Source organism: Cottoperca gobio, chromosome 1 (assembly GCF_900634415.1).
Source record: "Cottoperca gobio chromosome 1, fCotGob3.1, whole genome shotgun sequence".
Taxonomy (NCBI): domain Eukaryota; kingdom Metazoa; phylum Chordata; class Actinopteri; order Perciformes; family Bovichtidae; genus Cottoperca; species Cottoperca gobio.
The window spans coordinates 9,644,964-9,668,044 of record NC_041355.1 but is presented as its reverse complement, the minus strand read 5'-3'; the positions used below and the strand labels follow the sequence as shown (position 1 = coordinate 9,668,044).

At 42.2% G+C, this 23,081-nt stretch overlaps 2 protein-coding genes across 14 annotated transcripts in view; one reads left to right on the top strand and one right to left on the bottom strand.

Annotated features, from left to right (window-relative positions):
* The window catches only part of LOC115006662 (amyloid-beta A4 precursor protein-binding family B member 2-like), a 45,849-nt gene extending 36,115 nt beyond the window's left edge, over positions 1–9,734 (top strand). For 5 of the 11 annotated variants that reach the window (XM_029429108.1, XM_029429016.1, XM_029429045.1 and 2 more), the window contains 7 exons: positions 421–426; positions 1,341–1,455; positions 2,793–2,877; positions 4,280–4,363; positions 4,490–4,617; positions 5,114–5,293; positions 6,498–9,734. In XM_029429108.1, coding sequence (XP_029284968.1) covers positions 421–426; positions 1,341–1,455; positions 2,793–2,877; positions 4,280–4,363; positions 4,490–4,617; positions 5,114–5,293; positions 6,498–6,668 — 769 coding nt within the window. In that variant the 3' untranslated portion in view covers positions 6,669–9,734. The remainder of the gene's footprint in view (positions 1–420; positions 427–1,340; positions 1,456–2,792; positions 2,878–4,279; positions 4,364–4,489; positions 4,618–5,113; positions 5,294–6,497) is intronic. The other 6 variants (XM_029429080.1, XM_029429053.1, XM_029429071.1 and 3 more) reach the window with 6 other exon arrangements.
* A 746-nt stretch (positions 9,735–10,480) lies between these two features.
* Positions 10,481–22,127, bottom strand: LOC115012321 (putative methyltransferase NSUN7). Of its 3 annotated transcripts, none has more exons than XM_029437887.1 (11): positions 22,056–22,127; positions 21,236–21,294; positions 20,016–20,152; positions 19,613–19,765; positions 18,729–18,912; positions 17,795–18,008; positions 17,436–17,579; positions 17,229–17,330; positions 16,831–16,948; positions 13,895–14,015; positions 10,481–11,513 (listed from the first exon to the last, which is right to left on the bottom strand). In XM_029437887.1, exons 1-11 carry the CDS (start codon positions 22,117–22,119, stop codon positions 10,581–10,583), a joined length of 2,229 nt encoding a protein of 742 aa, XP_029293747.1. In that variant the 5' UTR covers positions 22,120–22,127; the 3' UTR covers positions 10,481–10,580. The 3 variants fall into 3 exon arrangements, with proteins under 3 accessions (XP_029293747.1, XP_029293755.1, XP_029293763.1); XM_029437895.1 differs by lacking the exon at positions 22,056–22,127 and adding an exon at positions 21,966–22,035; XM_029437903.1 differs by having other exon boundaries at positions 11,388–11,513; positions 13,895–13,981.
* Between the last annotated feature and the right edge of the window lie 954 nt (positions 22,128–23,081).

Sequence of the window (23,081 nt, the reverse complement as noted above, 5' to 3'; positions counted from 1 at the left end):
GGAAGCACAAACTATCGGCGGCTAATTAAAGCTAATTGCTCCCATCCAGAACATTTCTCTGTCCTGCTATTCCTCTGTTTTCCTTAAAACCTTATTCAAATTCAGTTGTTTTTATATTTTACCTCGGGGTGAAATATTAAGTATGCATAACAAATACCTGCATTGCTGCTTTCACCTGTGCTGCAACCCTTCAACTGACACACATTTTCTGCACTGCTCTTGAAGTTTTCTGGGAAGTAGTTGTGTCAGAACAAAGAAGATGAGAGAATACGTTATTGTGTTAGTGTTTGTATGAGTGCCTGTTTGCCACCTCGGTGCCTCTTGTCCCCCCACTAGGGGGGTTGGTATGAATAAAAAAAAAAATACAAATCTTATTTCTACTAACTGGCTTCCCTTCCTCCCTTGCTTCCTTGGACACAGAGAGAGGTAAACACATTCCTTCCTTTCATCCCTCCTTAAGTATCTCTCCATCATCTCCGTCATTCCTTATTGTTTAATTTCCTCTGCGTCTCGTTTTTCTCCACTTCAAAGTGGCTCATGATGTACTGTAGCATTGTGCACGCACACTCGCAGATGTAGGAAGTAAACGGTGACCTCCTCTGTCCTTGTCTGTCTACAACCTTTTTTTTTTTTTAAGTACACACACACACACACACACACACACACACACACACACACACACACACACACACACACACACAAATGGGAATCCTTTCAGGAGAGTTTCCCCTGATGGGCTGGGCTCAGAAATCTTGTTAACCCGCAGGCCTGTGTTTCCTATTGCATGCCATATTGAAGCACATAGCTCCGGGGAAGTTATTTTGATTGGTTTTGTGTGCTTTTCCAACTGACGTAAATCAACGTGTGTGTGTGTTGTACTGGTTTAATTTGTTGCAGCTACATCTTCATTCCTCTGTCCCTCCGGCTCCTTTTCCTTCGTCTTTTCAGTCCTTCTATTCAGCAGACTTAAATAGTTTTCGGCTCCACTGGGCCCAGGGGAAAGTTCTTCCCTGCTGTCACTCATTCAATTTACTCTTGCATCACGCTGCTTTATTGATCTCGGTTCGTCAACCTGCATGTGTGTGTTTGTGTATGTGTGTGTCCTGTATTCATCAGACTGATAAAGGTCAGTCCATTGCTCATCTGTCTCCAAGAGCTGACAGTATCTCACACACACACACACACACACACACACACACACACACACACACACACACACACCTATAATTCTTCTTGTCGAGTAGTACTGAAACTAACAAACGCTTTTCTCATCTTCATCCCCCCGGTGTTTTTTCTCCTGCCGTGTGTCTTTATCGACCCTGTGTTTTCCTCTTTCCCAGGGACTTTGCATATGTGGCGCGGGATAAAAACACCAGGATCCTGAAATGTCATGTGTTCCGCTGTGACACGCCAGCCAAAGCCATCGCCACCAGCCTGCATGAGATCTGCTCTCGGGTAAGTCGTTCAGGCCGGAGGAGACACGTGGCCACGTTTAGATTTGGCAAATGGATTCAGATGAACTCGCTGAAATACTCAACAGGGAGGTCGAAGGTCTTTATCACAATTCATTTCACAAACAAACTGAACTGAAGTCTAAGAATACAAAAATAAGACATTGGCACCCATTATATTTGATAACATTTACTCGTGCACCAGTACTTTTGGTACCTGAAAAATAATAAATTCCATCCTCAAGAGTGCTTGTGTTGTTTTATCATATTTACTAATGAACTATCTAGGCACATTTTAATATTTGCGTATTTTTAATATCTGCAGTCCTTAAAAAAAGTTCCAAAACAAGATTAAACTTCTGTCTAAACAAAGATTATTTCACCCTGAACAGTTATCGGAGAGCTCTGTCTGCACTGAGAGTCCACTCTGATGCACGCAGGGTTAGAACAGTATTCAAACCAAGTTTTTTTATTGTGTCTGCTTTATTCACTGAACTCGCTTGGAATTAATGGACTTACCTTTTGTTCCCAATAAAACACATTTATAGCTTTAGAAATGTAATTCGATGTTGGAGAAGATCTTTAAATTCTCTCTTTATTTATGTAGACTCATAATGTGGTTTAGAAATCAATTCTATGTAGCATTAAAGGTTGTTTTTTTTATAACTTCTGCTACCCACAACTACTTTGTTATGACCGTTGACTAGAACAAAGTGTGTCCCTGAAGTGTCATGTTAAAGAAAAAAGATGACGCCATTTGTCCTTCTTCTCACCTTTTCATGTTTTTACAAACTTTCCCACATTTTACTTTCAACATGTATGTTATGGAACATTGAGTCTGTTTTAATACAGAATTTTCCCACACAAAAAGGATAAATTAGGAAAGGTGGAGGTGCTGTGACAAACTCTCTGATTAAGGACATATATTATTTATATGTCGTATTTCCAGGGATGTAAAATTATTTGGGCTGTTTTTGTGTACTTGTGTGTTTCTCCCTGCGAGTTGCACTACAGGAAAAGCTTTTACCGTGTTTTGAAAAGAGAAGTGTGACCTGGTAAGTGTGTGTGTGTGTGTGTGTGTGTGCGCTCCCCAAGTGAAATGAATAGACAGCATGAAAGTATCAGGGGTGAAATTGCTGGAGGTTTTACTGAGCTCTTTCGTGTCGACTCTTTCATCTTTTTTCCTCTCCTTCCTTCACTTTAGCACATTTTTCTCTTTTGTCTCTTCTCCCTCCTCCCCCGTGTCTCTTCCACGGTATACCGATTTGCTCTGGTTTTTACACGCCATTTCCTCATACTTCTGTATCTGCTTTTGCCCCTCACTCTCTGTTTCTCCTACAGATAATGACTGAGCGAAAGAATGCCAAAGCGATGGCGGGCTCTCTCCACGACAGGATGCAGGCAGGACTCGATCTCCCTTTACAAGGTAGGCGCCATATATATACTGTACCTCCCTCAGCGCGAGTGTGTGTGTGAGATAGTAAATGCGACAAGTGACATGCATCAATAGACGCATAGCAGCCATCACTTCTTTGGCACACTGCATGCATTCAAACTGGTCATTAATAAGAGGAGGAAGTCTCAAATAAATTGCTGTGTCACAATGTCCTCTGTTCATGCCTCAAAGTTGAGACCACTTCGGAACATGAGCATCAAGGCAGTTTGATTCATAAATAATGAATTCATTTGGAGTTTGGTATTTCAAAAGAGCCACAAGTGAGTAAGTTTGGACCTTAAAGGTGCCTTGCGGAGTTTACAGAGGTTTACATCTGCGTGTCCTTGAAGCCTGACAAATGTGTTGAGTGCATCAAATATTTACAAAGCTGATTTAAACAAACAAACAAAATGTAATCCTACATTGTTTACATCCATATTTACTCTCTTACGGTCGTCTCGTTTCTTGGCTTCGGCTCATTTCGACTTTTATTTGTGCGTTATGGCTGCAAACTGTCGATCAGTAGAATAGCGTGAAATAAAACGGCGACCTACTCGTAAAAACATTTCTCCGTAGCTCTACCTTTTCAACAGTTGTTGCAGTTTACAGATGTAGCGGTTGACGGTCCAGCGCACCAGCATAATGTGCCAGTGTTCATTATCTCACATTTTAAGTCAGAGCGATGGGACAAGTAGCCGGGCCAAGATATGTTGGTGGCAGCAAGACGAGCTTTCTTGTACTTGCAGGAGAGCCGGTGTTGAAGAGGCTAAAACATAAAGAGAACAACAAGCGTTTTCTCTCCTGTCAGCTCTCTGTCACTCTGTCAGGGAGAGAAATGATCGGCTGTGCTGCACTATATCATTTATATGCACTCGTGATTGGACAAGACGCTGCAACAGTCCGGCAGACTGACAGTCCAGCCCGCTGCAGACGGCTCATCAAATCAAACGGCCGCAGTGTCTGCCTCTGCTTTAAACACACTAACATGAGAATATGTCCACTGCAGCAGTCCACAAATAAAAACATCTAGTTAATAACAAATAGATATGAAAGAACTTAATCTTGAAGTCATCTTTCAAAAGCAGACTTGAAGAATAAAACGTTAACTTCCTTTGCAGTGCATGGCCCTACAACAGGAGGGAAAAGAGTAAACGATGCTGCTGTCAGCATCTGGTAAACTTGAGGTGAACTAAACAAACTAAACACAGTGCATTTAGAAACGTTGTGACTTTTAAATACAGCAGAAGCCACGAAGAAGGCGGTCAGTATCCAGATATTTACTCTGCAGTCTCCGTGTGGGAACCCTCTGTATATGTATATGTTGGTTGTTTACATGTAGTTAAATATTCCTTCTTCTGAGCACCTACTACATGTGTGTGTGGCTTCTCCCCAGCAGAGTTCCCCACACCAAAGACGGAGCTGGTTCAGAAGTTTCAGGTGCTCTACCTCGGGATGCTGCCGGTGGCCAGACCAATAGGTTAGTCTGACACGCAATACTGCAAACTGTCATGAGACGCGAAGCACATGGTCGGCGCTAATGTTGATGTGAATGGTCCAACTTTAGGAATGATTGTAATGTTTATGTTTTGTTTGTTTTTAACATGCTCTGCTCCAGGCATGGACATACTGAACGGAGCTATAGACAGTCTGATGGGGTCCTCCAACAGAGAGGACTGGACTCCGGTCGCCCTCAACGTAGCAGACGCTACTGTCACCATCAGCAAAGCGAAGGTGAGACACTCGTCTGCCGTAGCCGAACTGCTACCCCCATCTTCCTCTGGTGTTCTTCACTCTGCGCTTCACAGTGTTCTGTACGGAAACATTAAATAGACAAAAGATAAAAAGTGTGAGGTTTTGCATCATGGGGAAAATAACCACCATTACCTTGAAACTGAAATGTGTTTGTTTGTTAACATTCTTGCGCTCTGACAGTGGGACGTTATTGACAACAAAGATGGCGGAGCAGCCAAAGGCCGGTTGGTGAGGTTGTCTCCCCCCAGCCCGTTTAGAGAACCACCTCTCCGATGCCAACTAACTACACTTTAATATCTTTATTTTTTAATAAAGATCCCTGTTTGAACATGTGTAACTATATGACGATTGTAAATTCCTTATAAAATGCGTATCATGTGTTTTCATCAGGTCTTTCCTTCCCACAGTTAAATCCTAAAACGTATGTACTCTGCGTGACTTTCTGAATAACCTCATCTCTCATGTTTCCGACCAGGACGAAGGAGAAGTGCTGGTGGAGTGTCGTGTTCGATTCCTGTCTTTCATGGGCGTCGGGCGGAATGTGCACACGTTTGCCTTCGTCATGGACGCTGGCAGCCATCGCTTTGACTGTCACGTCTTCTGGTGTGAGCCCAACGCTGGGAATGTGTCGGAGGCTGTACAGGCCGCTTGTATGGTGAGTAACTGAGCGAGAACACAGAGCTGACAACACGACTCAAATACACTGAGCCAACTCTGACTAAAGGAATCTCTCCCAGTGCACGTACATGCATGCTCAAATGTCAAGTCTGGAGTTCTTGCTATTAGAAAGTACTTAAAATAGTTTCATTTATTATTTATGAGAAAGACGTGATAAGTAGACGCAACTCCTTTTTCTTCAGCTAATCTTACAAAATGCTTCATTTAGGACTTGAATTCAGAAAAACCCTCAACATTCAAGCATCACAGATAACGTAAGACCGCAAACACATTACTTCATATTGTATGCATAACCTTATTAACACCAGCTGGTCTTATGAAAAGGGTTCCTTCATTCCTATATAATCAAATGCAAAATGCTTGCATGTTGCAAATGCTATTTAAAGTAAGGTAATCATCATCACTTTAAGTACAAACATTCAAAAGACATTTAGAAGCCTGTCTTTCTTAAAGCGAGTGTCCTTGCCTGTAGCTTAGTTTAACTTGAGGCTTTTAGTCTCTTTTTACTGTCCAATCCATATGCTCCATTCAGGTTGTAATGGGACCGTCTGTCAAAGCACTGTTGTAAAAACATGCATTCAAAGCAAGAGAAGCCATCTAAAGTTAATATAAAGTGTGTTCTGCATCTGTTGTCTCTGAAGGAGGAGGAGGTCCCTGCGTGTACACAGTTGTTTCACATTGTTTACTGCTTCACAGGAAAACATATTTAAAGAGGGAAACGTGTACATTTAATTGATAACCACTTTAATATACTCACAATACCTTTTTTAATGTTTTTATTATATCATTATAATACCCATGATCACAACCCTGAATGCACTACGTGGTGTTTCTGCTATAGTGCAGCCCTTTAGTGGAGATAACTCGGCTCCCTCTGCCCTCTGCTGTGGGGGAGTCACAAGATTAGTCGACTGCTGGCTGGGCTATTGATCACACATCAACTTTAGAAATATGGACACACACACACACACACACACACACACACACACACACACACACACACACACACTAAAACTGATTCACGGTGACAAGAATCATCAGTCATTACTATTGATTGCAGCCTGCACCAGTCCAGCTCTCTCTCTCTCTCTCTCTCTCACTCTCTCACTCACTCACACAGTCATCAGCTGCTGTAACTCTCTATTATTTACAATATCTCTCTCTCTCTCTCGCTCCTCCAGCTGCGTTATCAGAAGTGTTTGGTGGCTCGACCCCCCACCCAGAAGGCCTGCGGCTCGTCGCCCCCCGGCGACTCGGTGTCCCGTCGGGTCTCGACCAGCGTGAAGAGAGGCGTCCTGTCTCTCATCGACACCCTCAAACAAAAGAGACCCGTCACAGAGTTGCCTCAGTGATCACCGTTAAGCACTACCGACTCCCTGCCACAACCCCCAGTCACCATGGTAACTAGTCGCATCGCTGCCAAAAACCTGTTGCCACCACAGAACCCAGTAACCATGGAAACATAGAAAACCCCAGGGTTCGGGGAAACCCTGTCACAAGTCCTTCACTTCTCCGGACTAAACTTTGAATTTCACCTCAAGAGTTCATCAGCTCTCGAGCAGAAATTCTAATGTTTCCTCAAAATAACGGAGATGAATAAACACTCTGATCCCACGTCGAGAAGGAACCACCGCAGAGAAACACCTGAGTGGAGATCGTAAAGGTGATCGTGTACATAGTAACTCTCATCCCCCTCGGCACAGAGAGGAGAAGAGAGCAAAAACTGAAGAAGTAGGAAGTGCTGCTTCCAGTACAGCACGTGTGATGAGCGAGCTCATTGGTGCCCAAACTGCTGATCTCTCCATGCTCTAACTGTATTTGTGTCTGTGCCTGTGCTGCCAGCATGACCTTGCACACCTGGCCACCCCTCCCCATCATTCACCTGGTTGTCCTGTTAGTCTGTAGTGGCTTTTCCCCTCTCTGCCCCTCTTTCTCATTGTTCTCTGTAGACTGTAGTGTAGTGTGTAGTAGAAGGAAGGAATCCTGAAAGCCATCGCGTCTGATTGTCAAATCAGTATGTAATGAATGAAAGAAGGAAACTGCTACAGACTAAAGAGATGTGTCCGTCTACACACACTAACCTGTTCAACTGATCCTGCATGAACTGTTTATAGAAAAGTGAACCAATATCTATACACTGCTGCGGCTTACAGAAGGAGTGAGAACATCGAAGCCACACTGTTTTTCCCGTCTTCTTATTTCTTTGTTTCCTCGTTAACTGTGCGAGAATCAGCCTGGAGGGTCTGAACGAGCGGTGACCTTTCACCCGAAGAATCCCTCATATACTTCCTGTTAACTTGTTTTTATTCTTTCGTTACCCCCTCGGAAAACGATAGACAATAGCCATAACGGAGGAAAGTGTTACCCCTCCCTCTTCCGCCCCCCCTGCCCCGTGCTGCTCCGCACACAGGAGACGTCGGCATGCTGCTGCTGCTCTTCGATACACACGCTGGAGGAAATTTGACAGATTATTCCTCTAAATCCCACCTCAGTCCTCAGAGACTTCATGTACACTAATAAAAAAAAGAAGGGGGGTTGGCAACACAATAAAGGACTTGAGACGACCGGAGGAATGTGTTTTCGGTGTGATGGCCACTGAGATCTGACCTGAGATCTGGGTTTCATCTCCGGCTGTTTCTCGAGAGGAAAGCCAACAGAAAGATATGTCGACTCAATCTAACAGGACTTTCCTGGGCTGCTATCTATCTGTCTCCAGGGTGTTCTGTTCACTTGAATGCGCTTTCCCTGTTTTCTTTTCATTGCCGACTTCCTCACTGTACAACTGTTTTCGACAGCGCCACGAGATCACTTGCTTTTTGTTCTGTTCTCTGAAGGTTTCTCTCACACAAATCTCAATTCAACACTGCTAGCTCCTTATTATCACATCTGACAAGCTTGGATGGGTGGTATTAAGTCGTCGTCCCCCCCCCCCCTCCAGCAATTCTATAGTGTTTTTCCAATTATTTCTAATGAGGAGAGAGCGTATGTACGTACACGACACTTGTAGTTGAAGATCTCTGAACCTAAGTTGTCAAGATATCGCTGTCTTAGAAACAAAACGCAGGAGCAGCTTTTTCCCAACGCTCTTTTTTTAACAGAGAAAACCCTATATGGACACACGGCCTAATACTGAACCTCTATAATTGACTGATTGCCAAACTGCTCCACTCGACAGCGACCGTCTAATCACAGTTTAGGCACCGTAACAAGGCGTGGCCAGCCTGTCAAGCTTTTGGATTGCAAAACCAATAACATGACTTTGTGGGTTTATAGATTACGTAAACAAAGCAGCATTAGCATATAAGCATAAGGTCAGCCAGAGACTGCTTTTAACCAACTCCTGGAGCTATCGTCAGTTAATTTCAGCCACCAAAATGAGAAGCTGCTTTTGTTTTACTTAGTAATCTGCCACCTTTTATTGTAAACAGCATTAATGTGAGAAAGTGAAGCTTGACAGGTGTAGTAAGAGGTAATGTAATCTAAAGGTTGGCACAGTTAACACGCAGGTTGAAGGAACCAGGAGTGTAATTGAGATTGTGGTGAGGAGATTCCACCACTTCCCCCTCTTTAGTCACAAGGATGTTGAAATGTGAATGAGATGACAAAATGTGCGTGTACATAATATCAATTTAATGTAACATTTGGCATTAATCATTGTTATAAGCTATCTTTTCATTTTAAATGTCCGTAGTTTTCTATTTGCTTCTTGTAATGAAATGCCTCTTTTTTTTTTTTTTTTTTGAGAGCTCACCAAATGGCCAAAGTGTAAAATACTGATATAAATTGTTGTAGATAAGAAAAATACGAGAGCAAATGATGAAACAAGGAGAGGCGATTGGACATTTTCACAGTTGTCAATTACGTTGATACAGAATTTAACTGAGCAATTATCTATGCATTCTTTTGATCTCGAGAAATGGAAAGTTGTGAAAAGCCTTGCATGCCCTTGAACGGTTGAAAGAACGACTGTATGTACTGAACAGAAATATTTTTTATTTTATTTATTCTATTTTATAAAGGTATATACTGATTTTATTAGTTGGGGCAAGTAAAGTCTCTTGACTCGGTGTCATTGTCTCAGTCCCTGGTTAACTCACAACGCTACAACAAGCTCCGCTTTGCAGATAAAGGAATATATCTTCACCTCGTACCGTGCACTGAGAGCTGGGAGTCCACTGTCTGTCTGAACTGTTAAACAGGCGGGAAGAAGAGGAGGAGGAGGAGGAGGAAGAAGAAGAGGAGGAAGATGATGATTGTAACAGCAGAGCACTCCCAGCGTCTCTGTCAAGCTCACACACCTAAACAACAACAAACACCTTTCCCACAGATGGATGTGTTGGCTTCCGTTTGCTGCTCACTGATTTGTACACTTTATCGATGTAATCAAATGTGAGAATAAACAGCATTATAAAACCGAACACCTGGCTTCATTATCCATTATTCTTAGTTTGACAAATTGATTTATTGTTCAGTCCAGTGGTTCACCAGGATGCCCCATTGAGTGCTTTACTCCTCATCACAGGTTTTGGTCTGTTCAAGAGGGATTTTTCCATTTGATAAGTTTTAGAGGTCTGAGAAGATGAAATTGTTACAGAAAAAAAGCATCACTATATATTGCTTTTCTTTTTTATATCCGTTCCATCTCAAATGGCATCAGAAGTCTCCAAAAACTAAAAAGACATCTTCAATTTGCTACTTTTGTCTGAATAAGGGACTGTACCAATGTTATTGTGTGGGGGAGGGGGGTTTAAAGACCCTCCCAGGCGTGATTAATATTTTCCTTGGACCCTCCCCTTGACTCTCTAAATACTAATAACAGTACCAGTGAACACATACAATTCATCTTGCCATTAGTAGCTCAAAGATTTAAAAATAATTTACTCCTTGTAATATTCTACATGTCTCACAGGGGAATTATGATACACAATTATAATGTATACAATTGCACAGAAATACAATTATTAAAATAGTTTTCTTTTAATCGACTGATCGATACTTGACTGATCACTTCAGCAGCAGTGGACATGAACATGTATATCTGCACATCTGTAGTGTACTGAAGTCAGAGCTATAGAGACGAAGAAATTAGTAAAACTGCTAAATTTCCTTTTTCACATATTTTTATTTCTCAAATTTAACTTACAATAATAACGTTTTTCTTGGTTTTAAATCATTTCAAATAATTGACTTGGTAGTCCTTTATGATTGCACTCGGAAAAAGCTGTACATTTAATTTACCACAACATCAATGCACATGATCTTTTCTATAATCCGGGCAGATAGACGGAGGAAGAGGCAGATGTAGATATTTGGGTGAGCTGAGACCGGGAGGTCCGGGTCGGACGCTGACACAGAGAACTACCACTCCTGCTGCCTACAGAGCTGGAGGACGAGGAGGAAATGGGTGGCAGGACCAAATCTGCAGGCTTCAACACGTCCTCTGCCCCCACCTCTTTCTTAGGTCTCACCACCTTTACTCTGGCCTTAAACGGGCTTTCTGGTCTGAGTGCATCCTTCAGTGTTTTCTCTGCTCTTTCAGGCTCAGTGTTGAGTCTCTGCACCTGCTTGGAGGCCGCACGGGGAGCAGATAGAGCAGGAAGAGCAGGAAGAGCAGGCAGGCTAAATGTTGAGTTGTTACTTATTTTGTGTGCGAGGGCTGTGATTGGAGACAAGTGGCTGGGGGGTTTTGCAGAGGATATTAACGTCAGTGTAAGACGAGGTATTCTTCTCCGTTTGCTTTTTGTAAGGCGCCTCTTGTGATGTGATTGACTGACTTTTATCTTGGTTGATTTCTTCGTGTGGCTTTTAGGAGGGAGCTTTGTGTCCGTGGTAGTCCTGTTGGTTGGCTTTGGTCGCCGTTTGACCTTTCGCTTACTTCCTTTAAGCCCTTTCCTCTTATTTCCTCCTTTTCCGCCATTGTCTTGGTCCTTTTCTTCTCCCTCCTCACCACTTTCACCTTTCTTCTCTTCATGTTCTGAAGCTGCGACTGGATCTTCTCCATTCACCAGCTCCCTTCCTTTCTCTCTCTCTTGGCCCGAGGGGGATGAAGGTTTGCTGCTGGCTGACGCAACGCGATTCTTCTTGCTTTTCCCCTTTTTACTAGTTTTTGATTGTTCAGGAATTATTCCACCCAGGAGGCCCTTTGCTGCTGCCCTTGCCAGCACATCGTGGACTGTTTCTACCTTAGTGGGATCCGCCTGAAAAAAACAAGGGCAGCTTAAGATTTGATGTGAAGACACAACACATTAAAACAACAGGTCTCTAGGGTAGCACCAAGGAGATCTATACAACACAACGCTGTAGAAATGACTAATGAGCCACAGCCATAAAGTTAACCTGCAGAGGAGGAAGAGGAGCCACTTATCTTTTCTCCCCCTCTCCCCTATGTCTTTGACCTAGATGCTAACAGCATTGTGTGCATGCTAACATGCTGATGTTTACGAAGTATAATGTTTACCATGTTCACCATCTTACTTTAGCTTGTTAGCTTGTTAGCATGCTAGCGTTTGCTAACCAGCACTAAGCGGAAATTATAGCTGAGGCTGATGGGAATGTCATTAACGTTGCAGGTTTGGTCATCAACTAAAGTACTGGACAATTTAATAATCAAGGAATGTCTGAACCAAATTTAATGGCAATCCAGTAGTTATCAAGTCATTAGCAAACGTCCTCCTCAAGTCAGGCGATCACCAAAATCAGTAGTCTTCATCCTCTGGGGGTCATGAAGGTGAGTACAAAATGTAATGGCAATCCATCAAATAGTTGTTGATACATTTGAGTCATTACCATCGTGGTGGACCCACTTACATTGCGCTGACATACCCGCGGGCATATTTATCAAAGTACCCTAATGTTTAAGTTCTGGAACACAGTGGTGGACTGCTGCTAGCGTAATAAATACAAGAGGAGAGTCTATATGTTTTACAGGGAGGTCAGTGTGAGCAATAACATAAATCAATATGTGCTGCAGGAATGGCGTGTTTTTGTAAGTCAACCCTGGAAGTTACCATCGCACTGGTTACCTTGATTTAAAGTCAATGGGATTTTTCCATTGGATTTTAGATTATAGCAATGTTAACGAAAAGGGAAACTTTGTGTATCCATCTCGTGATTTAGATCCTCTCAAAAATGTAATGGGTTCTTCCTTGTCCCATGCTTCTATATGTGCAGGGCTAAAACACTGTCTTCATCTGCAGTGACATTCACACAGAGAATAAATCTCCTGTAAGACTTTCTCTTCCCCGTCCTCCTCCTCCATCTGTCTGAAAAACACTGCAAATGCATATTTTATTCACTCGTAGTGTTTAATCTGACTTAACACTGTTATTCTCTCGTTTTTTTTTCCTTTTTCCGCTTTGACAGCATTATATGCTCTGAGTCATTTATAAGCCTCAAAACTTTAATTATGCTGAAAAATGAGAGTTTGTAATAAAATGGAGAGGATTAAAGTATACTGGAGAGAAGCATGATTGATGGCAGCCTGTCAGATGTGTTTTACAGACGAGATTTGTCAGATTCTTCTTGTTTTTCTGAGATTCTAGGACACAGCTGTTTCTGATGTCTGTTTTCTTGTGTCTCCCTTTGATTTTTAAAAGAAAGATTTCTAGGAGACTTAACCCCCATCTCTCTCTCTCTCTCTCTCTCTCTCTCTCTCTCTCTCTCTCTCTCTCTCTCTATCTCTCTCTCTCTCTCTCTCTCTCTCTCTCTCTCTCTCTCTCTCTAGATCCCTTTAGATTGTCCTCTAGCACAGTTTGATCGGTGTGGAGTCATTCATCTGAGCAGCAGTGAAACTCCTCTCAATTGTCAGTGTAACTAAATCTGCAGCCGCAGCTCTGGTGTCTGATGTCGATTTAATTAGACGTGATGATCATTAGATTTTAAATTACTGCCACTGGGACAGGTGAGCAAGACCTGACCCTGTGTGTGTGTGTCTGTGCATGTGTGTTTGTATTGGAAAAATATGAACACACACAAACATACATGCACAGTCCCCTCCCTGCACCATTTATTTTTTGAGCTGCAGGGGATCAGGGAGAAGCATCTCATTTCCTTCTGTATGTCATGTTTTTTACGAGTGGAGCAAGAGGAAGAAAAGGGGAGGGGGGTGGGAGGAATAGATGGAGCAACAAGGTGACGCAACAAGACTGGAGGGCTGGAAGAACGACACAGAGAATTATCCATTCATCTTCGCTGTAAAGTACTGAGCCACTCAGGCGTATTTCATCTCTAACTTGTCTCTTTTTTTATGGAGTATTGGAATAATGCTGCAGTGTTTTAGGGAGAGATTGTCAAAGTGTGTGCGTGTGTGCGCGTTTGCGTGTGTGCAGACAAGCAGAGCCGACAGACCTCCCAGCAGACAGACAGTAAAAGAGTGCAGCCTCAGCACTACTGTAAGGCCTCGTCGCAAAGCAATTACACAATGTGCGCGCACACACACACACACACACACACACACACACACACACACACACACACACACCAAAACCTCTGTTCCCTCTCAATCTCCAAATACAACCTTGCCCTCTACGTCTTTCTCACATTTTTTCCTGTCAGTCTTTACATTTTCCTCCCGTCTCACCTGTCGGGACAGCCGTGCGATGAAGCAGCCGTTGGTGAACTGAGATGCTTCGAGCCTGAAGAACTTGGAGTCTGTTGTGTCTCCTGACTGGGAGTTATCGGGGAAAATGGGACCGTTTATCCTGAGAGAGAACATCATTCTCAACATCATTTTAATCATTGCCACATTCAGAGACGTATTACTGGAAACCAATTATTTTGACAACCAGTACAGGCCATGTATTTTTTAAACTCTGCAGTATGTGGCACCTTTAATATTTTGTGTTTTCAGGCAAATGGGAGAACTTTTTGCAAATCAGCAGTTGATACAGTAAGCACAATGATCATTTGACAGTATTTGGACGGTAGTTAAACACCAGTTATAGCATGTATGACGAACTGTTTACTGTAGATGTAAGTGGATCCGGCTCGGAGCCTCAGGACAAGCATGTTAATGGACCGCTGCACTGCCACCTGTCACTGCTGGTCCTGTATATTGTACATCTGCTGTAAGTGCTCTCAACATTAGATGTGTTGGCAAATGTTGGTGAACAATTCTCAGCGCACCAAACATTGTCTAAATTGTGTTACAAATATGGAGATGATGTGCTGATGTGCTCTTCACTTTTTGGAAGTAAGATAACTGTACACATTTGTGGAGAGAGTGTTCATTTGCACTCACTGCCATTCTCCTTCAGCTACATGGAAACCAAACAAAAGTATTTAAAAATTGAGGCCCAGAGCATTATTCTTTCCAGAGGTCCAGCATTTGTACTTGTAGGGACTATTGAGTGAGTTTTGTGAGATAAAACTTTTATCGTTTCAAAAGGTGCAGCAAAGTTTTTATAGATTAACTTCACACTATGAACAGTGTTATTGTGTAACATATGTAGTTTTTCTTGTTGCTGTTTTATTATCTTTGTTGTTATATACAACTGTGTTGCATATGGTTGATTTGTTTTACGCCTCTTTTTGTTTCTTTTTATAAATGTAAGGTTTTAGAGTTTCTTTGTAATGAAATGTGCTCTAGAAGTAAATCTGCATCGCCGTCTCTGGTTGAAAGCTTCCAGTCTGTTGTACCTGTAATCACACCCAACAGTGACGTCACAGTGCACCAACAAACCCTGGAGTACATGTATACATCACTGCAGCAAGGTGACAACATTTTGAGCAACTGTTAAGTTATTATTAAGGTTTTGGGGTCTTTTTGCTCTTGATGCCCTGTGTTACCACTTTACTTGACATGACATCATCTGATATCTTAATCTGTCCAATTCAAGAATGAAGAAATTACTTATTATTTTTTGATGCAAAGCAACCTCTTCCTAAACAAGGAAAGCAGTATGGCGGCAGTTTAGAAGATTAGTCGCTGCAGACTGTACAGTACTTTGGAGCTAACTAGTGCTAACTCTTCTAAGATACAACGCAGCAGTAGATTTGTAACAAGTAACTGTAAACACAGCGGTGAAACAGCTGCTGATCGTCTCATTGCACACTGGCAAGTTGATAAAAGAGCTTATGAGTAGAAACATAATAACGTTTGGATTTCTTTAAGAGGATGGATGGTAAGAAATGAGTTGTGTGGAGCAGCAGGCGTGAAACAGACTCTGAAACCTTCTCCACCCCATTCACCCCGACTGTGGGATTAACTACTGTCCCCAAGGCAACCACAGCTGATCCTTTATACTGTCGTCGGCCTCTCTCACACAGACACACACACTGTTGTACATACAGTATGATGTGGAGACACCCTGTCATATTTACACCAGGCAGACATCATTTACTTCTGCAGTCTGTGACTCTCAGAGATGAAGCTCACTGCTACAGTATGAGAACTATCCTGTTATCTGATGTCTGCGTTATACAAGTGGATGTTTTGCAATCGTTACAATAAAAGGAGTGTAGTTTCCCCCCTCAAACTAATCCCACATTGAGGCCAGCAGACAAATAACAAAGCATTCAGCAAAAGCAACTTGCTAAACTACTATAGCTGCTTTCATTACAACCTTTACAAGACGATGCTACAGAGATTTTAACCACGCTGTTGGTCTGTTGGTCCAGACTGAAATATCTCAACAACAACATTGGATTTTATTGCGGATTGGGATGAAAAACAGATATAATAATCGTGAATATCCTCACTATCATGGTAGAGAAGTGAAAAATAGAGCCTGATTAAAAAAAATACAGGAAAAAAACAATGTTGTTATTTTCCTTTATTTAATGTATTCTTTATTTATAGTGTATATGATTAACTTATTTAATATTGTTTAATCAACCAATATTAAAAAGGGTTTGTTTTACACAAAAAAAAGATGTAATAAAATACATGTTAACAAAATGTAAAATGATTCCAGTTATGTTTTAGTACCATTTTAAGAGTTTTAAGCATATTTTGATATTAGTGGGATAACATTGTAAATTGCAATTATTTTGGCCAGGATAACATGACATTTTCATATCATCGCATGCCTAGTACAGACTTTCATGGTCCCCAGAGGATGAATCTAAATGACTTTAAGTGACCCCTGACTCCTCCTCCAGCACCACCATGAGGTCCACATATTAATTTGTCCAATATTTGTTTTATGACCAAATGCCTGCAAAACTAATGACATTCTCATCAGCCTCAGCTGTATTTTGTGTTAAGTGCAAATTAGCAAATGTTTGCATGCTAACATGCTATGCTAACACTGTAAACATTATATCTGCTCAACATCAGCATGTTAGCATTGTCATCGTGAGCATGTTAGCATGCTGATGTTAGCATTTACAGTTAAACACTTACTGCTAATACCTGCACTAAGATAGAGAGAGAGCAGGTGTGTGTGTGTGTGTGTGTGTGTGTGTGTGTGTGTGTGTGTGTGTGTGTGTGTGTGTGCGCGTGCTGTGTGTGTGTGTGTGTGTGTGTGTGTGTGTGTGTGTGTGTGTGTGTGTGTGTGTGTGTGTGTGTGTTACCTGAAGGGCAGCAGTTTGGGGTGAGTGTGTGTTTTCTCTAACACTCTTTTCACCAGCTGTTCATTTTCCTCAGGATACACTGAGCGTGTGCAATAGACCAACGTTTGAACCTTTGGGACTGACAGAAAAGAAGAGAACACAAATAATAATCTCTACTGTGTTCCTATAGTGCTGGCATCTTGTCAACAGTTTGCACAGAACAAATGACAGTGCAGACAACGTTTTAGTAGTGCGTTGACAGTGTGTGATTGTGTACGGTTCCCCCTTACATAACTGTTCCCAGCTTTACCCTTTTCATGTATCTGTTTATTGAAATGTTTCCCTGCTTGAAAAGTTGAATGCCAAGTTTATGTTTATGTGTGTATGTGTGTGTGTGTGTGCTGTCTATATATACTCACAGGAGAGAGTGTGTGCTAGTAGTCGTGCCTGCTGGGTGGCCATTGTGTGTATTTTGCTCCGGGATACAGAACTGTGACACAAGTCTGGCAGTAGATCCCAGTCTGTCAACAGAACAACACTTATTTTGCATATTTACCACGTTTGGGACAAAACACTTTATCAATATATATATGCATTTCATTTTCTATTAGTACATTTTGACGTACCTCCGTGTTCACTGTGGATGGTGGGCACAGGGTCATTGAGTGCGGATGACGAACACTGAGGCAGCACTATGATGACCTTCAATCTCTGGACGGCGGCGTCCCACTCATTCAAAGCACAGAAGGCTTCTGACAGGACTCGAAAATCTACATTGGACATGAATTTGCATCAGGAAAGTCATGCGTATGTAGAGAAGGTGCGAATAAAGATTGAAATGGAAATACTCTCACAAGGCTCATTAAATGTCTATTACACTTGCATAATACACGTGTTTAAAAGCTAGACTTTGTCAATCAACAGACTTTTTGTATCTTTCAATCCGCCAAGGCGGTATGTTTTAGGTTCGATTTGTTTTTCTCACTTTTGATGTCCATCTGTGTGAGTAGTTCTTGTATCTCCTCTATTTGTAAAGGAGTTTGATCCGCGCCACACACCAACACTCGGCCAGAGCGGGCAGCGGCCGCCACCGCGATGTGAGCCACAGTCATGGCTGAGAAACACCCCACCACCAGGACGTCACCGTTATCAAACAGCAGGGGGCGTAACGCACTCACTGCCACACACACACTCCTGTCCTGCAAAAAAGAGACACACAAATACGCATGTTTTACACACGCGTGTGGAGGATTTTCTTCTGTTTCTGTACCCTCTAGTGTTATAGACTGATGTGTTGCAAACTGACTTAACTCCAAAGATAAAACAACTTTTAAACTTCACATTACAACAGAAAAACCAGAGACCCTTTTGTGAAGGGCAAAATGTTGAATCCGTCTCACAGTGAAGCTGTACTCATATCTAAGAAGAACTAGTAGTCAACGTGAAGTAGATAACAAAATGTGCCCTGTTTATTTAATTGGACAACTTCCAGTGAGTATTTGGGAGACTTCTTTTGTGTTCTTAAAAGCCAGTAATTCTGCTTTTAATAAAGTGGGCAGACAGAAACAAATGTTCTTGGTGCTCCATAACTAGGGGACCCAGAAGAGTGGGGTCATCTGTGATGAATGGTTGGCCAGCAAAGATAAGAAGAAAGTCTGGATTTACATTGTTGGTGCAGTTTATTGCTTAATTTCTTTTTTCCCTCCACTAAAAACAATGTAGCCGGAGTCACTCGGTTCATATCCAACCATGTTCACTCAAGTAGATTTATAAATTTGCACTTCTACTTAAGTAAGTAAAGAACTTTCTTCCAAAAATTATCTTCAAATGCCCCTGAGGCAGGAAAGCATGTTTCTCATTAATGTGTGTTACCTATTTTTAGCTCAATTCCACCCTTCACTACACAAATCCATACGTACCTGTGTGTTAAGTTCATGTGTACTTGTGAGGGTGCTGTGCTGCAGCAGAGCATGAAGCTGTTGGGAGAAGACGAGTGTGTCTGGACAGAGAGGGTCTCTGCAGAACGTTGCCTCTCTGAGGTCCGTCATGATCTTCACTTCACACAAGCCGGTGCTTTGTAACGCTTCACACACTTCATCAACACTGCAGAGGAGATAGATTCAGAAGTTTTTTTGAGGCAGAAATATCATGGGGTAGAGTAGAGGATATTTACCACAAATATGACTGCAATGCATCAGTGACCAAACCAAGGACTGTTTGCTCCAGGGTTGTGTCTGGTGAACGGTGTTGCAGCATTTTTAGCTTTACATCAATAACCACAGGAGCACTTTTCACCCCCGAGCTATAAGAATGCTTCCTGTTTCAGATACGCCCCGCTGAACTTCACTCACCATTAACCTCGCACTGCAATCCCCCCCAAATAGAGCCTGTCACTTTAAACTCTCAATGTCATTTTTATCAAAGACCTCTCTGTTAAAATGTAACATTTGTCTTTATACCAACATCATATAGTTCTTATACTGTATACTATACTTGTACTGCTATAGACCAGACAATCCCTGCTGGTTTATACCCAGATAGAGTCTGTGTGGAGTCTCTTAAAATTTTTAATATCTTCTTAAATTCAGACACTTAATGGCACAAAGAACATAAGCCACTCAAAAATAACAGCAGAATAATGTGTGGAATAAACAAGTGTGTGGGTGTGTGTGTGTGTGTGTGTGTGTGTGTGTGTGTGTGTGTGTGTGTGTGTGTGTGTGTGTGTGTGTGTGTATGCGTGTGTGTGTGTGTGTGTGTGTGTGTGTGTGTGTGTGTGTGTGTGTGTGTGTTCGAGAAAGCGTACCTAGCCTTGAGAGTATTGACCCATGCGTAAAGTGGCAGACGTTTTGCTCTGTGCTGTTTGGTCCTGACCGGATCAGACAGAAAACAGGAGACGCTCTGCAGACTCTGTTTCACTCTGCAGCGAGCTAGAGATGCTGCCAGCTTGGTTTTACACCTGTAAAACACACACACTCAGGTCTCCTACCTTTAGTTTGTGTGATTTCCAGCTTTCATTACAAATCATTTTATTGCAGTAGAAATAAACTCTTAAATTCATCAATCCATCACTTGGCATCTACTCCCACACACACACACACACACACACACACACACACACACACACACACACACCCACCCACACCCACACACACACACACACCCACACCCACACCCACACCCACACACACACACACACACACACACACCTTTGCAGACTGCTCTCCAGGTCCCTGACTTCCTGAAGAGGCCCCTCCCCTTCCTTTGTTGAACGCTCACGTGACAAAAACCTTTGTTCCTGGAAGTCAAACAGCATCACCATCGCCAACGGCAACAAGTCGCAGGGCTGCAAAACATGAGCGCTTTCCTCATCGTCATATTCATCATTGTAAAGATCGCTATTACACGTATTAATGTATCGTCACAATAGACCTTCCCACAGCAGATATTATTACTGGCGAAAGGAATTTATAGAGCAAAATATTTGCTGTGGAAGATTTATTTGGAGAAGTGTTTCTGTTGCTGTGACTTGGTGATTATAAGTCCAATGTTCACTCTCTTTTTGCTCTGCTTTTGGTCTCCTCCAACTCCTGTGGGAAATATTTGGCTCTTCAGCTGCTAGATGCTCCACTATCTTATTAGATGGTCCCTAACTATCTGCTGTTTGGCGCTGAGCAAGTACACTGGGATTTAAGAGCTTTGCTAAAAACAACTACAAAAAAACAGCTCCTTGCTGCATCTTTGGGTTTGCTACTACAAGCGACCCCTTTCACACTACATGTAGTCATGTGATCCATTGTTAATATAAAGATATTAATTATACCAGCCTTATGGAAAGGTTTTTCTCACACTTCCCTTTCTGTATTTTATGGCCACTAACCATAGACTGTATATATGGATCTTTATCTTTATATACAATCGGTGGCACTAACGGTGGGGAGGGGGGGGTATGTATATTGCTGTAAAGAGGTGTGCGGAATTACAAAGAGCTGGGTGGCAGCTTTTATAGACAGACTAATGATCTGTGAGCCTGTTCTGTATGTTTCACCCATCCCTCAATAAAGTCAACACACACACACACACACACACACACACACACACACACACACACACACACACACACACACACTGTTTTATAGACATGTTTTATAGTGGCATTTATAGTCTCCCAGTTGGAGAGTGCGTCTGCCTCTCTCCTGTGTGCATCATTTCCCACCTATAACCAGCCGAACTACGTACAGATCTGAATACAAATGGCCTTTAACTGCATCTCTGTCGCCCCCACTCATTTCATCATATTCTGATGCACAATCATATGGACAGAGAGAACATGGCTACTTTATTTGAAGACACATTCATAGTCAGTGAGTGAGTGTTTTTAATCAGTTTTGGATTAGAGAACACTCATGTCAAATCTGGAGGGACTCACGATCTGCTGAGAAGTGTGGAAGCAGCTGTCAGTAATGATGTCCTCCAGTAAATCTTGGTCTAGGAGAAAAATAATGTTGTTATTGGGCAGAAAATAATATCAAAACTCAAGACATTCAAGACACACTATAGCTATCGAAGAAGAAGCCTGTAAGATTATAAAATTGTACGGGCTCAATTCACCTAAAACAATGATTGAGATTTCTACCGACACCCCCAATAGAATGGGGAATGCAATTGTGTTTGTTGTTCATGCATCAATGGAAAATCACATTACAATTTTGAAAGCACTGTTTGTGTTACTCCAGATAATCTAAAGACTGGCCTTTGACAGGGACTGATGATTATTCAGGGCAGAGTTTCTGCAAAGAGATATTGCTGTTGATAATTTAAACCAACATTATTTGACTGGCCACTTTGGGGCAGTAAAAGACACAACACTGACATATCATCCTCTCATATAGTTGTTTTGGCGAACATGTTAGCAAGCAGTTGTCTACCTGCACATGCAGCACCATAGAATAATTCATTTTGCGTCATATTTCTGGTCACCTCACAAATGTAAGAATATTCACTTTCCTTTTTGTATGTTTAAAGTTCGGAAATTCTAAATTCAGAGCAGAGGGATTGCCTCCACACGGCTCTCAACATGGCCGCTAACAGCCAACAGTTAGCCAACAGTGCTAATGCTAACAGTGTCAACCTGAGTACGAACGGGGAGCTGCTATTACGTTTCGGTAACTGCCGTTTGAGCGCAGTGCTGAGCGGCAGCCGTTAGCTAGCCGTTAGCTAGCCGTTAGGACACAAACAGAATGACTCACATGCACGCGCAGCCAGACCGGCTATGTAAACAAAGCACAGAGGAACTTGGATTACAACACACATTGAGGGATCATGACTTCATTCTTCGACAGGTCAACATTACTCAACAATATCTTTAGTAAATACTTGTTTCCTGCTATATTAATGCTCTGAGTTTCGAATTGAGAACAATTAAGTCTCCACCAACTCCTGAGAAAATATATCTGTCTCTTTAGTTGCTAAATGCGCCACTTTGTTAACCAGCTTGTCAATAACTTTGTTTGTAAACCATTTGCTGCAGGGCTGGTAGTGTACACTGTGTTTTCTTTCTGTTGCTGAAAACATCTGCCTGCTGCTGCTAGAAATGATGTTGATGAGAGCTGTGAGAGTTACAGGTCATAAAACCAACACAATGAGTTAAAATAAGTCAAAATGATCCATAAGGCTGTGGGGAACAGCAGAGTTGGGTGATATTTCTCTGTGGGTTCATCACTACATCCGATTATGTGATTTGGTCTATTTTTAATCTAAAAATATTTATCAGTTCAGCTTTTAATGTCATGTTTCACTGCTTTCAGCAACACAGACCTACAAGTCCATTCAAAAACCATTGTACTGAGGTGGTGGCAGACATCTCAGAGAGAAATATCTCCGAACCTGGCCATATACAATTTTAACTATCTGCAGATACCAGCCACACCTTACATATGCAGTCAAATACTGTATGTAAAAGTGTGTGTGTGTGTGTGTGTGTGTGTGTGTGTGTGTGTGTGTGTGTGTGCATGCTGTATGAGTGTGTTGATGTGCCTTTGTGTGTGTGTGTGCGGGGGGGAGCATTCACCCTTTTATCACCTCCCATACAGACATCTGCTGTACCTCCAGCTCTAGTAATATGCAGTCACATGGAGAAATTAAATACAGTATACTATTTAATCTACAGTATGCAGTTGAAGCCGCTATTCAAAAGTCAATATTGGAGTTGACACATGCTGCAGCACCACTGCTATTCATTATAGAGATAAGGCTTCCTTATAGGAGGTGGGTAA

Bases quoted from the DNA above. Each gene is read 5' to 3' on its own strand.
- LOC115012321 (XM_029437887.1), bottom strand. From the start codon at position 22,119: ATGTGTGTTGTAATCCAAGTTCCTCTGTGCTTTGTTTACATAGCCGGT. The intron at 17,580-17,794 runs GTGAGAAAAACA...TGTCCAATGTAG, and splicing joins CACACAGATGGACATCAAAA to ATTTTCGAGTCCTGTCAGAA. The intron at 14,016-16,830 runs GTAACACACACA...GTTCTCTCTCAG, and splicing joins CCCAAACTGCTGCCCTTCAG to GATAAACGGTCCCATTTTCC.